Source organism: Pleurodeles waltl, chromosome 2_2 (assembly GCF_031143425.1).
Source record: "Pleurodeles waltl isolate 20211129_DDA chromosome 2_2, aPleWal1.hap1.20221129, whole genome shotgun sequence".
Classification (NCBI taxonomy): Eukaryota; Metazoa; Chordata; class Amphibia; order Caudata; family Salamandridae; genus Pleurodeles; species Pleurodeles waltl.
Window position 1 is genome coordinate 219,114,296 of NC_090439.1, and position 15,397 is coordinate 219,129,692.

The 15,397-nt window shown below is 41.0% G+C and overlaps 1 protein-coding gene across 29 annotated transcripts in view; it reads left to right on the forward strand.

Moving 5' to 3' along the window:
* The window catches only part of CTNND2 (catenin delta 2), a 3,139,673-nt gene that overhangs the window by 2,447,613 nt on the left and 676,663 nt on the right, over nt 1-15,397 (forward strand). For all 29 annotated transcript variants that reach the window (XM_069219651.1, XM_069219660.1, XM_069219653.1 and 26 more), the window contains one exon: nt 11,160-11,277. In XM_069219651.1, coding sequence (XP_069075752.1) covers nt 11,160-11,277 — 118 coding nt within the window. The remainder of the gene's footprint in view (nt 1-11,159; nt 11,278-15,397) is intronic.

The following is a 15,397-nucleotide window of genomic DNA, read 5'->3' on the forward strand; positions in this document are numbered from 1 at the left end:
GTCTACCTTGCTGCTCTAACCTTTCCATCAAAACGTGAGCCAAGGCACACTATTGTGCAAAAATGGTTGCCTCTATAGATACGATTGCTAGGCATCAATAGGCAGGCCAGTGTCTCTCACACACATTATAACAAGGAGAACACCTTGATCCAACACATATGGACAGAGGCAGAAGAAGGCATTTTTGGTATTGTGTAAGTAAGGTTTTGTAATTCAGTTGATTTTTAGGTCGAGCCTACTGGACAGCGCATGCACTGTCTGTTGTGAGGCATATTATAGCTTGCCAAGAACACAGAGGGGCTTAGAGCCTGGCCATTGCATAACAGTGGTTGGCTTTCCTTGTTATTTATTTGCCTACTTCTTCTTCTTTGTGTCCCAGCTTGCAATATTTTGCTTGTTCCTCCCATTAAATAGTTTCTCATTACAGTCTCTTTCCCTGGCTGGCATCGCAACCTCCACAGCTTGCTTTTCAAACACTACTTTTTTGTGTGAAGCACTCTATTGAAGTTTATGTATTTTCAAGCGCTCTCCCTTGTGCACTTTTCGCCCTGTACTCCTTGTGTTTGTGTTGCCAAACTGCTTCTTCCTGTCTCCGTACTTCTTGCGCTCACCAGTGTGCTTCTCCCCATTGTTTCCTCGATCTGCCCCCTGTGTGTTGCTTCCCTCAACCTCTATGTTGCTTTTATAAAGTAGAAAACTTTATTGTAATAATCAAAGTGATTAGAATGAAAAAGTAGTTGTTCCACACTTGTCAAACTGGACGTTTAAAACAAGATTTTAAAACACTGCATGAGTTAAACATGCTTAACTATGATTACTTAATGATTTATAAGTTACATCTAAAAATGTCATCAATGTGATAATGCAATCAAGATTTTAAAAACTGAAACAGTGTTTAACTGCTTCTGAGATTGATCTTATATTAGCGTCCTTAAAAAGGGTCTGGAGATAGCATATCCATAGGGGCAGAAGTTTTGGAGAAATGCATAATAGTTGACTGAGGTTTTCCTCCTTATAGACACTGAGTCAAAATGTCTTCTTTTCTTGTAGAGATTGCTGCCATGACCCCTCAAATTTCAATGATAGGAATATATAGCAGTCAAAATCTTAAATACTTATTTTTTACTGCACTTTTTAAGTAACAATTGGTATAATCCTGGTGAGACAGTAAATAGGATTTGTATACTAAATCCATATGCTTATAGTTTTTTAACAAGATTAGGTCTTTCTCCTTTTGAATGTGAGTTAAGGTCTTCCTTACTGCACTGGTCCATACAGACCAGGTTGGTTTAGTTAAGCTCTCAAAATCTCCTAAATTGTATGGTTTTATCATTTTGTTTAAAGAAAGAATATTCAGTCCCACATCATTGTTTATGTTTTTCCTGAGTTCTTGATAAATTAAAGATTTTAGAATGGTGGGGCCTGTGTTTGCACAATCACACAGATAATTCATAGTAGTTCCAATATAGAGTGATGAGAGTGATTTTAAATTCAACTCCAGGCTGATGATACAATGAGGAGTAGCAGATCGAAGATATAGAAATTGATGGATACTCTTTCTCAAGTTCGATAATCATCTTCCCATTCAAAACAGATGAAGCGTAAAGTAGGAACTGAATGAGTTTCACTCCTAAGGCTTGTAAGAGAGGAGTCTAAAACTCTGCCTCCAAATGTTTTGGTAAATCTCATGATTGATTTAGTGATGACTGTAGATTTGGACTTCCTGATTGAGAGATGACTTGATCATCCTAGCCTGCTATTTATTGAAACCCCTAGATAAATGTACTGGTTAACAGTTTCAAGTTGGCACCACCAAGTTTCCAGGCTGTCTTACTTGTTTCCTTTCTAAACACCATTATTTTGGTTTTAGAGTAATTCATTGTTCACAAGACTGAACTTGTTTAATTGCCCTAAAAGATGTTGTAATCCATTTGGTGTTTGTGAATAGAATCCCTAAGTCATCGGCATATGCCAAATGTGAGATCCTACATGTTTCCAAATTTGGGGGAAACGCTTGATCTTGATTGAGGAACTCAGGCAAGTCAGCCATATATAATGAAAATTGGAGCAGAGCCAAGCCACAGTCTTGTTTGAGTCCCTTCTTGGCCTGTATTTCCATAGGCAGGATATTCTCTCTACTGTGTGTTGCTTTTGCTCCCACCCTCTTCCTTTTCTTCCTTTTGCATCCTCTCCAACCTCCCCCCTGCTTTTTTGCACTCCTGTTTTGCTTCAGCGCTTCACTAACTCTCCCGTGTTGCTTTTACTCCTCCACTGCTTACCCACTTTAAAAAAATATATATTTTGCACTGTTTATTTTCTTTTTAGTAACAGAGCCAACTCAGATTTGTAACTAACAAGAAAAAAAGTGCCTGTCTCATTTTGTAGGTGCGTGCATGCATGCCGCACTGGCCTACACAATGCTTGGTCTGCCATAACAAATGTTATTGTATTCATTTTTTTTTAAACTTTAGACATGCTGCACTGCATCGCAGATGGCTTGAAGCGTGCCTAAAAATGTTTTTCAAAGCCAATATGTCACAAAGGAAAGACCTATAACCTTTGCCAATGCTTGTTATTCTAGAGCTTTCACTGGGTACACCCTTATCCAAAAGCAGGGTTTTTTGGCATTGTGGTCTCTCAGTAACATTTTCAGAATACAGTACATGTGTTTTTTGTTCTAGAGCTTTTCACTACACATGTGTATGGTTCCAGTTATCTATCTTTTTGTTTATAAATCAAACTGGCAATTTCAAGTACATCCTGCACTAAACATCAAGCTTTGCTATTCTGTGATATAATGCTTGACTAAAATAACCTGAAGTCAGTAAGATGTCAAAAAGAAAAGCAGCTTTCATGTTACTATAAATATACTATTTGTTCTTTGCCAAGAACAAGGAAATGCTCCTAATGTCATGAAATATTTTTGCTTTTCCTGACAGAAACGGATTCAAACTGTTGTGTGGAATGAGGATTGTCATGCTTACTGCTTCTGATAAACTTCCAATTTCCGCTGCTCATTAGCAGAGAAGCAGCCCCGATGTTGACATCTGTGCTCTCAAGCGTAGCACAACTTTACCGGAAAGGCATGCTTTGGCAGTGTGAAAATGGCATTCTGCTCTGCAGAGGCAGAAACCTTTCTGAAGGCATTTATTATTCACCTGGTCCACATCCTTTGGATTGGGGACCTGGGAGGGGGGGGGGGCTAAAAGGTGGTGTTGTAGCAACTAGCAAACAAATGTCAGTGCTACTAATCAAAAGCCTTATTACAGTCATGCATATCCAAGTCATGATCATATTAATCATCAAATGAGGCGTGTAAGAAATTGGATTATTAGTTGCGGGGGTTGAGAGCCCCACTCAAATAACAAGCACAGTCCTTCTCGGGATGAACCACACAAGTCACTAAATAAATCTGTGTTTAATCCTTTGATAGCCTGAACAAAAAATTAGAGGTAATGTGTAAAGTGTTTATGCAGCACTCAAACAGTAATAAAGTGAAAACACAACACAAGAAAAATCCCAAATCAATTTAGAAAAAGATAGAACATTTTAGTAAATATAATGACACAAAAACAACAAGAATCCAATACGTAGAGTCAAAGAAATTACATTTTAAAATCTGAAGTAAAAATAGCTCCAAGAAGTACAAAGCACCACTCATTTATCTGGTTGCGCTGGACTGGGTCACAGTCAAATGGTCCGGCTGACCACAATGGAGCATGGGTCAAATACATGGACCAGGTTTGCCCTGGTGGAAAATGTACCTACTAACTTAGCCTTGCTACAAGTGAGAAGCCTTGTTGGATCTTTGTGTTGGCGGGGATCTGCCAGGCAGATTGTTGTTGTCACAGAGAATTGATCACTGGTCAGAACTTCATACTGTTGAGAAAAGCGAGGTAGTCATTGTCGATGCAAAAATCTCAGTGCTGTTGAGGTTTCGGGCCAATATCCAGGAGGGTCGTGTCAGGAGTTGGATGCGGGTCCTGTGTTGGCCTTGGTGAAGTCCACTTGCATTTATGAGAAGAATAGGGACAGTCCTTTTCTATGCAAAGAGCCCAGAGCCTCTGTTTTGTTCATGTAAAGTCCAGTTATTGCTGTTTTGGTGTTGGAAGAGTATACACTGTAACACCAGCCAATGGTCTAAGACCTGGAGGGGGACCTCATGGAGGTAGGGCTCACTCCAGCAGAGGCTGGCAACAGGGTTCAGGCAGGTCCAGTTGGTCCTGTCCCTGCAGCTCAAACAGTTTGTCAGCTTACTGAACTTGGAGTCACTTCTGGGGTCCTGGGTTCAAGACAAGCAGGTCAGTCTTCCTCCAAGCTTCAAACAGCAAGGCAGTTCATCTTCTGAGTCACAATAGGTCTGGGAGTGTTCTGTTCAGAGGTTCTGAGAGTGCCACTTTTATACTCCGTGCCAGCCTATGTGAGAGGGACACCCCCTCTGTCTAAACCTAAAATGGTTCTGGTCATTTCTTCCATTTTCCTTAGGTCTGGCTCCAGCCCGGCTAGTAAACAAATGGCTGGTCTTGCTGCAGTGAAAACGACTTTGGGAGTTTTCCACTGCCAGGACATGTAAAGCATAGGTAAAGATGTCTGACTTTTTAACTACCATGCACCCTACGAGCCTTTAGGGTCTACTTTAGGCATGATGTAAGTATTAAAAATGAAAGTTTACGCCTGGCAAGAGGTTAATTTGCCAGGTGGAAATGCCAGTTTTAATCTGCACTGCAGGCTGCACTGGCAGGCCTGAGACGTGTTTTACCATGCTACTTTGGTGGGTGGCACAATGAGTGCTGCAGACCACTTGAAGCATTTAATCTACAGGCCCTAGGTACAAGTAGTAACATTAACAAGGGACTTATAAGTAAATTAAATGTGTCAATTAGGGGTATGTGAGTTTTACCATGCTTGGAAGGGAGACCACAAGCCCTTCACCACTGGTTAGAGTTCTAATGCCAACAATAAGAATTAAGCAAAAAAATGGGTAGTGAAGGCAAATATCTGGAGGAATACCAAGCAAAATATGGTCATTTCCTATAACAACATCTCCAATTGAAGGTACAAATAATCTTCTATTAGCTTTCCACAGCACCTTATTGAGATTTCAATTTGTACAACATGACACACTGGCCAAAATGGTTTCCAAAGTCCTTTGTTGCTGCCTGGCAAGTACCCTACTGTTAATCCAGGCAGTACTACTTTACTCCCTCTCATTAAGAATTCGAATAAATAATATTCATATTCTGGAATCCACGTCTCTGTTGCTTCAGATTGTGTATTTTTCCCTACCTATGTACAAATGTGTTTCTGTATTCCTTCACAGATGTGTCCTGTATCATCCCTTTACTCTGTTATTCATCATCCTATCGCAACCAACCAAAGTTAATTGCTCTAACACCATTTCGGGTTAAGAAGCACTAGATAAGTAACTATAAATGAATAGGTAAATACATGACAAAGTGGGAAAGCAGCTCAATAATACATATTGACACAAAATATATCGATAAAGACAACATTGAAAAAATGTTGAGTGTTTTCCTTTTTAGAAAATCTTTTTAGTGAAAATACTGCCTTGCTTTTAGCAAGACAAAATGCCAATCTCTGCTCCTCTTCTCTAATTGTTTGCAAGGGACGTGAACTCAAAGAAACATTGCACTATAGGTAAAAAACACAAGGCAGCAAAGGTGCTGCTTGCAAATTCTATTTGGTCATAGTTTAACAAATGGGTTCAAAAATAAGGAATAAAAGGGCAAATGTTGATCCCATAGGAGATCCCCCAAGATTGAAAAAAGGATCTGCCCCCAAGAAGAAGGCAAGTTTGAAATTGTGGGGTTTTATGCTACATGGACTCAGAACCCCCACTAAAGAAACTTCAATCTGTTATAAAGCGGTGATCTCATGAATTTAAAATGGTGCTGCATTTTTTATAGGGGCTCCTTATACTCTCCACATAGATTGTTGGTGCTACTTTAATTACTCCATTTGCATTCATATTGAACTTCAGGTTTCGACTGAAGATTGCTTCGTTTTATGGAGATTTCGAAAATGGAGAAATGATTCAGGGAAGGACGGGCACTCCACCACTTCCTAGAGGCAGTGGAACCACGACCTGCGCATGCACAAAGGCCTGAAGCGAGCACTGGCCCTTGGGGGGGGGGGTGGATCCTGAGATTGGCGGGGGCACCTGAGGTTGGTATTCGGACAGGCAGGTGGGCTACAGAGTGGTGCACCCCTAAGTGGGATTGGAAAGGGATAGAAATCCCCTATCGAGATCCTACCCCTGGGCCTCATAGCGGAAGGTGGGGCAGGGACTGGGTATGCTAGACCAACAGTCATGATCTCTTTCGCGACCACCAACATTGGGGTACACAGGAACAAACTGTTTTAGTCAGTGTTAGGAATTTTTTATGTATTAGCTTACTCTGTTAACCCTAGGCATTTGAAACACTGTAAATAACATGTAACTATGATGGGATTACATCGTATAATTTTAATGGTTTGTAGATTGATTTATGTGTGTTGTCAATAAAAATACGTCCAGCGGTTCACGACCTCATAAACCCAAAGATGTGTGGTTGAGTGCCAAACATGCTGCGATCGGTTTGAGGTATCCTTGGAGAAGTGGTGTGGGAGCTTGTGGCAGGAGGCCCCGGCGGTACCTGGCCATATATATTAACATGCACAGTACTCTTGCATCCATTACATCTCTCCTGCAGTCCTGCTCTGAGCAGCCTATTCCCAGCGCTCAGGTTCTCATTCCCATGCCCACGTAAGAGTGCTCTGGGCTGTGCAGTGTGTCCGGATTTGCACATTTTCACGTCAGCTTCTAAAGCAGCATCTTTTCTCCCAAATAAAACATTTCAAACTCCATTTAGAGAGTAGACCCAGTGTAGACGGATAGCGCGAAGCGGAGTGATCCTCATGCATGCTGAATTATCTGGATAATATTCCATGGAGGAGCTCTCTACAAGGCACGTATTTATCGGGCGGACGTGCACTCTAACACGTAACAGAGAACAGTAAGATGTTGGTCAAAATTGTACAGTTTTAACGATTCATCACAATAAAGCTTGACAGTAATTGCATTATCACTCACTGTTATTGTTCATAACACAGTTGAAGCAGGAAACTGAGCGAATTGAAAGAGGTAGAAAATATACATCTGCTGTCATCTACTCCCAGCAGAATAGATATCTATTTGTTCCAAGGTGACCTACAGTTTTCAGTGCAAGAGGGAAATTAATTGTCTTCGGGCCTTTCTGTTATCACTGAACTAAGACTTTTCTATTCATATTACAAAGTACTCTGGAAATAGACCTTCCAAATTTTGACTTGAGTACATATTCGATCATAAAAATGCTATTTTGCAACCAGGCATAGATGAAGAAAAACTGTGAGTCTTTGAATGGGGCAAAGATGAAACATTGGTTAATGGGATTAGCTTTTCCCACGGAATATCTCTCACTGCCACTGCCACAAACTGTAAGGAGTTTCTACCATTAAATGAGCACACTTTGGAATTTAGGGGACACGCTCGACTATAATAATATCTTGATTGGTTATCATGCAAGCTTTTGGGATTTATTAAAGAAATGTCATGATTATCTGTATATAACCACACACATCTGTCCACACATTTCCACAGCATGTGAATCAAGGTTGGAACCTGCGTTTTCTCAAATGTAGATCAACGTAAAACACTGTGTGTTAACTTTCTAACTAGAACTGAGAGGGACCTGCAGCTTTTATCGAAGAGGGTCTCAGGCTCGATGTCAATCATTTATTACATGATCGTGTGTGTGTAATTCAAAACTGACTTAGGACATGTAACCTGCTTGACTTGTGAGATAATGGCCAAAAACAAATAATTTGTGTTCCATTCAGTTTTTTAATTGGGTTTTTCGGGCAGTTATTTCTAGAACTGTGTTTCAGATGTGAAAATGGAACAGTGTGTTAAACGCTTCCTGTTGAGATGTGCCTTATCATCAGGTCGTGACTAATACTGGAAAGGCTGACTCAACCTTCCATCACTCCAAGATTGATACACTGAGTACTATTTCACTGGTAGTAGTAACTTCTGCTATTGACAGCATTTAGAAACAGCACAAATGTGCACTATATAAAAAAAGGTATATTGCAATGACAATGATGAGCAAAAATCATTGGTCTGGAATACAGGCCAAAGTGATTACCAGTTGCTTAGACTGAATTCAAGCTTTCAGCCTATCACATTTTGTCCTGCCTTTCCAAAAACATTGGTATTGTTATTATTGCCATTATTAATAGTTTTATTAGTTGTATTAGTATTCTTATTAATATCATAACATGGTAATCAGGAATGTACTTGTATGTGTGTGTATATATATATATATATATATAGGAATAATTTGAGCACACAGAACAAAAAAGAACAGTGCTGAACACATCCTAGAGTGCATTTTGCATAAGTAATAAGTAGGATTTTGAGATGCTTTATCACATGGCCTTTGTAAATTGTCCATTGACAAATACGACAGAATTCGAGGAGAGTGAGCTCCGAAAGAAGAAAAAACACAAAAGTAAAACTTTTACACTTCCACCATTGTGTCGTTATGAGGTGGTTCCCTGCCCTGTTAACCCACTGGTGAGTTACCTTAATAGATAGCTCAGATCGAATTCTAGGCTGCCTCCCCCTGTGCCCTGTTAAAGAAATACATTTGCCTTCTGGTGTAAGGAAAGGTTACAAAAGAAATGGAGTCGCCGTGATCTCCAACCTTTTGTGGTTTAATAGACGTTTGGTGACCTTTCAGAATGCTGACATTTGGTGGCTTTGCATGCAGCGTTCTGCAGGTACATCCCTTGCTGTACTGCATTTTCTCGTAGACTAGACAACTGTAAATATGTCACAATGGATTTGTTTTAAAGAAAGATTTTTTTCGGCACCCTAAATACTGCAGGCTCTACTGATAGTGTGATCATGTGGATCAGGGACCCTTCCATTTGCCCCATCACTTAACGAATAACGACTTGTCACTGACCATCCATGCACTTAGGGGTGATGGCCGGGATGTGCTCACTGCACGTTCATGTAAGAGAGTAATCAATCAATGGCGTTGGTTAAAACTGCAAAATCACTCCAATCCAGAAGCACGCCTCGAGGTTATCATAGAATTAACTTTTACTGCAATCAGAGTGACAAAGGACTTGTTCCTTGAAGGCGGTGCTCCAGAGTTGAAATATACAGACAGACAAATGTGTGCATGTGATCAATCAAACTTTTTTTTACACAATAGAATAACATCTGATTTTTGTTACGTTATACGATTGAATGAGAGAGATTTAAGCCACTGGGCTATAATTTCTACATCCGAACTGACGCCACTCTACTTGTCACCCCATTTCTTTCTGTGACTGGTGACCTTCAGTAAGCCTCAGTGGGGGGCGGGCCCTCCAGGCAAGCGCACCACACCTAAGTCCCACTACAAGGTTGATGATTGGCATGCTCAGTTTTCACGTTCAAGTTATTTTGCAAATCTTAAATTCCAAATTCATTTGCAGTTTTACACGTTTTTGCCTCAGTATTTAATGTCATTTTACAGGTTCTTGTTCAACCTTGATCCTATTTTTATATTCTCTGGCACTGGCTTTACATTTGTAGAATCATTGCCATATCAATAATTTTACCTAGCTGTAGATGTTGCATTTTCACTTTAAATTGTTAAATGTGGGTTTCACAGCGAACACTGATGTTGTAACAGTAGCTGAATTATACCTTGTATTCCTAGCTTTAGTGCTATAAATACTTTATAAACACGTTTTCCTAAATTAAATATGTGGATGAGACGTGCAGTTTGCAAGAGACAGCTGGAGAACTCTCTTCCTGATGAAGTTTGATTGTCTGCAGATTCGGTGCTAACAAAACAGACACATAAAACGTTTATAAAATGATCACTATACCAGTGCTTAGTCAAGGCTGGTCCATTTAATCTCAGTGTAAGTATTTATAACTGTTTCTGTGCTTTCGCTGATGCTCTGGGGCTTTACTCATGCTTTGCATAAAATGGGTAGTATGTTTATCAGTGCCCAATACTTAGATTGCTTGCAGTCAACTCAGACCTAAGGGGTAGGCAGAAAAGGAGTTATTTTAGGATCATTTGCTTTTTTAGTTAAGACTCATGGAAAGGAGGAACTAGTTGAGAGTCAAAGTTTGTCCTGCACTTCAGGTGTGTTAGGTCACCACCGAATTATGGTAACAAATTACTGTAAAGGATGAGAAAAATATTCCTATGTTTAATTCTACAGCTCTAAATTGACTATTTTTCTCAAGTCCACAAATATGAATTTCAGCCCGAACAACAACACTGCTAATGAATGGCTCTTGTTCTTTTCTCTCCCTAAGCATGTCCCCTTGCCTTTTGCGGGTGCACATACCTAAAGACTGGGCATGTAGCAACTATTAGAACATTGGAATGTTTGAAGTACCAGCGAAGAAAGATAAGTGGTCGTGGGGGCAGTAATTGTTAGTGTAAATGTTTTGTTTCACTATTCAATGCCTGTCTTTCTGTTTCTCCCTTTGTATTGCAGAACATTCTGCCCTCAATGGGTGGACTGTTAAATCTGCTGTAGAGCTCTTCTGCCTAAGGCCTTAACAGTTGTTAAAGTCCCCTGCCTCATAATACGTCCATAACTCTTGAAGGCCTTTAGCAACCATTTCAGCTCTCAGCGTCAGGCTACAATGCTCCTAGGGCAAAAATCCTTACTTATTCCCATGACTTGGTCAGCGAGACTTGTTGGTTTATTATGATACCACACGCCTTTGCTCAGGTCTCTAGTGTCATAATAATAAATATACACAGAATGTTGCATTAGAATACAGCCGTTTTTCGATAATAAAAAGGTATCTCACGTCTCCGCGCTTATCTTGAAAATAGCCCTGTCAACATAACCACTGCAGTAGAATTCAAGGGTATTTTTGTGGCACGAGATACTGTCTACTTAAATCTGAAATGTCTGAAACGCTGCTGCAGATACTGTACGCTGGCAAATGAATCCGGCTGCAGAATCCCCTTCTCGGGCCAGCGCGGCAGCAATTTTGAAGGAAGTTATTAAGTATATGGTGTGCTGCTCAGCAGACTTAAAGACGAAATATGACGCGAGGGTGACCTCTCGCTCTTCTGTTGCAGAAACGTCAGCTCTGCTGGAGAGGAGGCCCGCCGAAGGATGAGGGAGTGTGACGGTCTCACAGATGCATTGCTCTACGTGATCCAGGCTGCTCTGGGGAGCAGCGAAATTGATAGCAAGGTCTGTATTGTTTATTTGTCATCAGTTTCGACATCGTGCATTCGAACCAGTAATTAAGCCTAGGGGACGTAAGGAGGTGCTCCTTTGTCAAGATTGCCTTGCTTTCTTATCTGGCACAGTATGAAGCGGAGAGTGGGAAATAGCCCGGCTTTAAATCTCTTTCTTGCGTCTCTGTGGCAGAAATGTAGAGATGGCCGAGCTCCTCTATCCCATCTTTACACGCATAGCTTTGGGAAGGCCGTTTATTGTCTGTAATAGCAAACGTACCGCTCTCAGTATATTTTCTTTCAATCAAAAACAGTGTGATGTAAAAACATCCACATCTCATTTGTACTGTGAAAATGCGCAGGTAAAGCTGGACACGTTTCTCTAACAGGATAAAAAACTACAATTGGATGCATTGATTTTATTCGTACTTAAATATGGGGTTATAAAATCACACATCACAATTCGCTCTCAAGTACGGGAGCTTGTCGCATAATGCTAATCTTCTACCTATAATAATTTGCCGTTCTGAACAGAGACGTTTTAAGGCAGTGGTGAAGGAGGCTGAGATTGTTTTAAATACTGTTTACCTTTTATTTGTTTTTAATGCGGGTGATGTATGAGAGTGTATTAGAGACATTTTGTAGGGAAATGTTATGTTCATGTTTCATGCAACTTCCATAAAAAAGCTTCTTTTACATCAAAACAGGACCTCACATATGAGAAATTGGAGACACTGTCACAGAGATTGTTTGAAGTAACATTAATGAGCTGCTGCTTTGTTGCAATATTGAAAACAGGTCAATATCCCTGAATATTAGGTGTAAACACGTTTAGGGGGATATTTAAAAGGAAGTGGCTCGGCGTTGAGCCAAAATTGGCAGCGGCACACTGCGTCTCTTCAGAAATGCAGGGATGCGCCCTATTTACAAAAATACAGCGCCCTATTTACAAATTTAGCTGCCTATCGCCAACACAGGCACCCTTCCACTATAGTGCAAGGGTGCCTGCATTGCAGGGAATGATTGTCTGTGTGCAGGAAGGTGTCCCTTCCTGCACATAAACAACCAATTATGGCATTTAGCTACAATTGCACCACTGCAATTATGGCAGAATGCAGCACACATAGAAAAAGCAAAAACGATTTCTCCTCATTGCTCCATGGGTAGTGTTACGTGGTTACGCCCACAGCAACACCCATTGCACGCCCTTCTGCTGCAGAAAACTGCATCGGGCCATATTTACAAGGTGGCATTAAGCTACAAAAAGTGGCGTAACGCTCCCTTGTAAATATGGCACTAGGGGCTTGTAAATATGCCCCATAGAATTAGGACGAGTGCACCTGTGCACTGTCAGTGACCTGGCCAAAGAAGACATGAAAGAGCTGGAAGTGGATCCTAAAGTCAAAGCTGTTCTGAACAGGGGCCCCAAAATATGTTTGGCTCAGGCCCCCAAAATCCTTAGGAGGTCCCTGATTCTGAAACCTGAAATAATTTAGGGAATTTCATAATTTTCAAAACCTTGACTTTGTTTTACTTACCTTCAAAAATACATATGAGGCATCACTGATGGATTAAAAACCCTGGCATCTGCTGCAGATTTACTTCGCTATCACATTTCAAGATGGGCTCCTACTTAACTCCGCTGCTTCCCTGAGTCCTTCTATGTTATGTCAAGGCACCACACAATCATGTGCTCAAGTGTTTCCCTTCATGCAGTACAAAAGTGTTCTTATTCATCTTAAATACCTTCCATAGGTCCACATACACTAACCATACTCCTAGCATTTCCAACCGTGGCCTCATCCCTAAAGTAAATCAAAGCTTTCTGTTGCCATACCATGTCAGAAAGACCTTGGAAGTCAGTTTGAACCTGTCTAACCATCTTCTCCACCTTAGGAGTTATACTTGCCATTACGAAAGTGGGGCTACGACCTCTTAGCAATCCAAGTTGGATTTGACCTGTGGCATAAAGAGTGTTGTGTAATACTCCCACAATTTATCCTACATGCTTCTTTGCATGGTAATTTGCTGGATAGAACTCACAGGATGCAGCCCTTGACTAGGGTTTTTTTAGGTTAAACTCACCCATTAGCTTGGGATTGTAGTTGGAGGTGTGATATTGTATTATATCATGTGCTGTTAAGAATTCTTCCTCTGAACCGGATTGGAAGCTGTAGAGAACTGGAGAGTTAGACTATTGGATGAAGGGGCCTCAGTCTTCATGTGAGCTGTAACTGAGCTCCCAGACGGCCCACACAGAATGACCTTCAAAGGTAAACCAATTTTTCAAGCTGCAACGCCTCCTCAGAGAAACTGCATGTGGTATACATGGCAACAACAAGGCAATACAGTGAGAAATAGAGAACTTAAAACTTCAAAATCAATCACAATAAAAAGTAAAATATTTCAGAATAAAAATGACAACAATAAAGAGCATTAGATAAAGAGATCATAAGTTAAGAAGAAAACAAAAACAGTCCAGGAAAACAGGAGGATAAAAGGGATTCACTGTTGTCCTATAGAAACACAAATGTTTTTTTTTTAAAAATGTCAGCCTTCTCTCTGTGGTTGAACAGATGCTACCCCCTTATGTGGCAAACTAGCAAGTGAATGTGACAAGGTAAACAGAGGTGGTAGGTTCTGTTGAAATATTCTTACATTTGGCCTCAGTAACTTTTTGTGATTTCGAAAATCTTCCCCTGGTAGGCACATAGCTGTCAGTAGTGCAGCTGCAGTGGCTCAGAGGCCTGGGAGTGTGAGGTGTCCATTGCACTCTATTTACAACAGTCTTGGAGTAATCATCTGGGGAAGTAGGTAGAGACCATTTTGTTTGCTTTCCTTATCACTGTCAGCTGGACAAGCTTGGAAACAGTATTCTGCAAAGCTCACATGGTCAGATACATTGCTCCAGAGGTCGGTAGATTAATACTATGCAAAAAGGTCAGTATTTGAAAAATGTTAAGATGATGCTGCAGATATTGTGACTTATTTGAGCAGGCTTGGCAGTGGTCTGGATTCTTCAGGAATGAACATTTTCTAAGTCCAAATATTTTGGGCCCTCAGATCTTCAGGGGTGGTTCCTCTGGCTCCACTCCATTATTTCCAGTTGCAAGAGGCTTACAACAAACATGCATTAAGATCTAGAGGCAAATGCCCATTTCCTGCCAGTGCACTGTAATTCTCCCAGTCCGGTAACAGCTGCGTCTGTTCACATGGTTTTCTGTACACTGCAGTCTGAAGAGGTCAAGAAGGACTAATGTCTGGTTTCAGGTGGTCCTCTGCAATTCTTCGAGACAGGCAGCAGCTGTCTTTGTCTTACAGTCTCAACCAAGAGAGGGATCGGGAGAATTAAAGGTCCAGTGCACATGCTCCCTATACATATAATCAATAACAAAGGTGCACTGTTCCTGACTATAGGGTGAACAGTTAAAGTTTAGGAGCTAGAACCCTCACACACCCAGTGGGTGTCATGCTTCATCATCGGGAAGCTCCTCGTCAGACCGGCTGGTGCAATGTCTGACGGGCTCCCCTTTCGGGGGCTCTTTGCCGGAGATCTTTTTTGGTATGTGGTGGCTGCCGTTGAAGTTGTGGAGGTCAGACACTCTGAATGGCAGGAGAGTGGAAAGAATTTAAGATTGATTAGAAACCCCTGAACTCATTCTGTTTAATATGTATCCAGAGGGGTTACGATCAAGATTAAAAACACTATTAAGTGGAGATTGAGAATAATGCTCAGCCACTTAAGAAAGCCTGGAGTACTGGGAAATTGTCACCTGCCCCCTAGGGTCTGGTCAACATGTTTCGCGTAATATTGGTCGTGAAAGATCCTTTAACGCTTCATCAGGACCTACATCAAACTAGACTTCTCCTGGCTATATACAAAAAGAAAGAAAACACTATCTAATAATGTGTATGGAAGGTAAGTAGCAGTCACTTACATTTATGTGAACTGTCTCGTCAGTAGTCTGTAACAATAAATGCCGCCCCGCCCTCTTCGTATGGGGGCCCCTTAGGGAGTAGCACGATCCAGCCTATAGCTTATTTATGTGAACTGTCTCGTCAGTAGTCTGTAACAATAAATGTCGCCCGCCCTCTTCGTATGGGGGGCCCCTTAGGGAGTAGCACGATCCAGC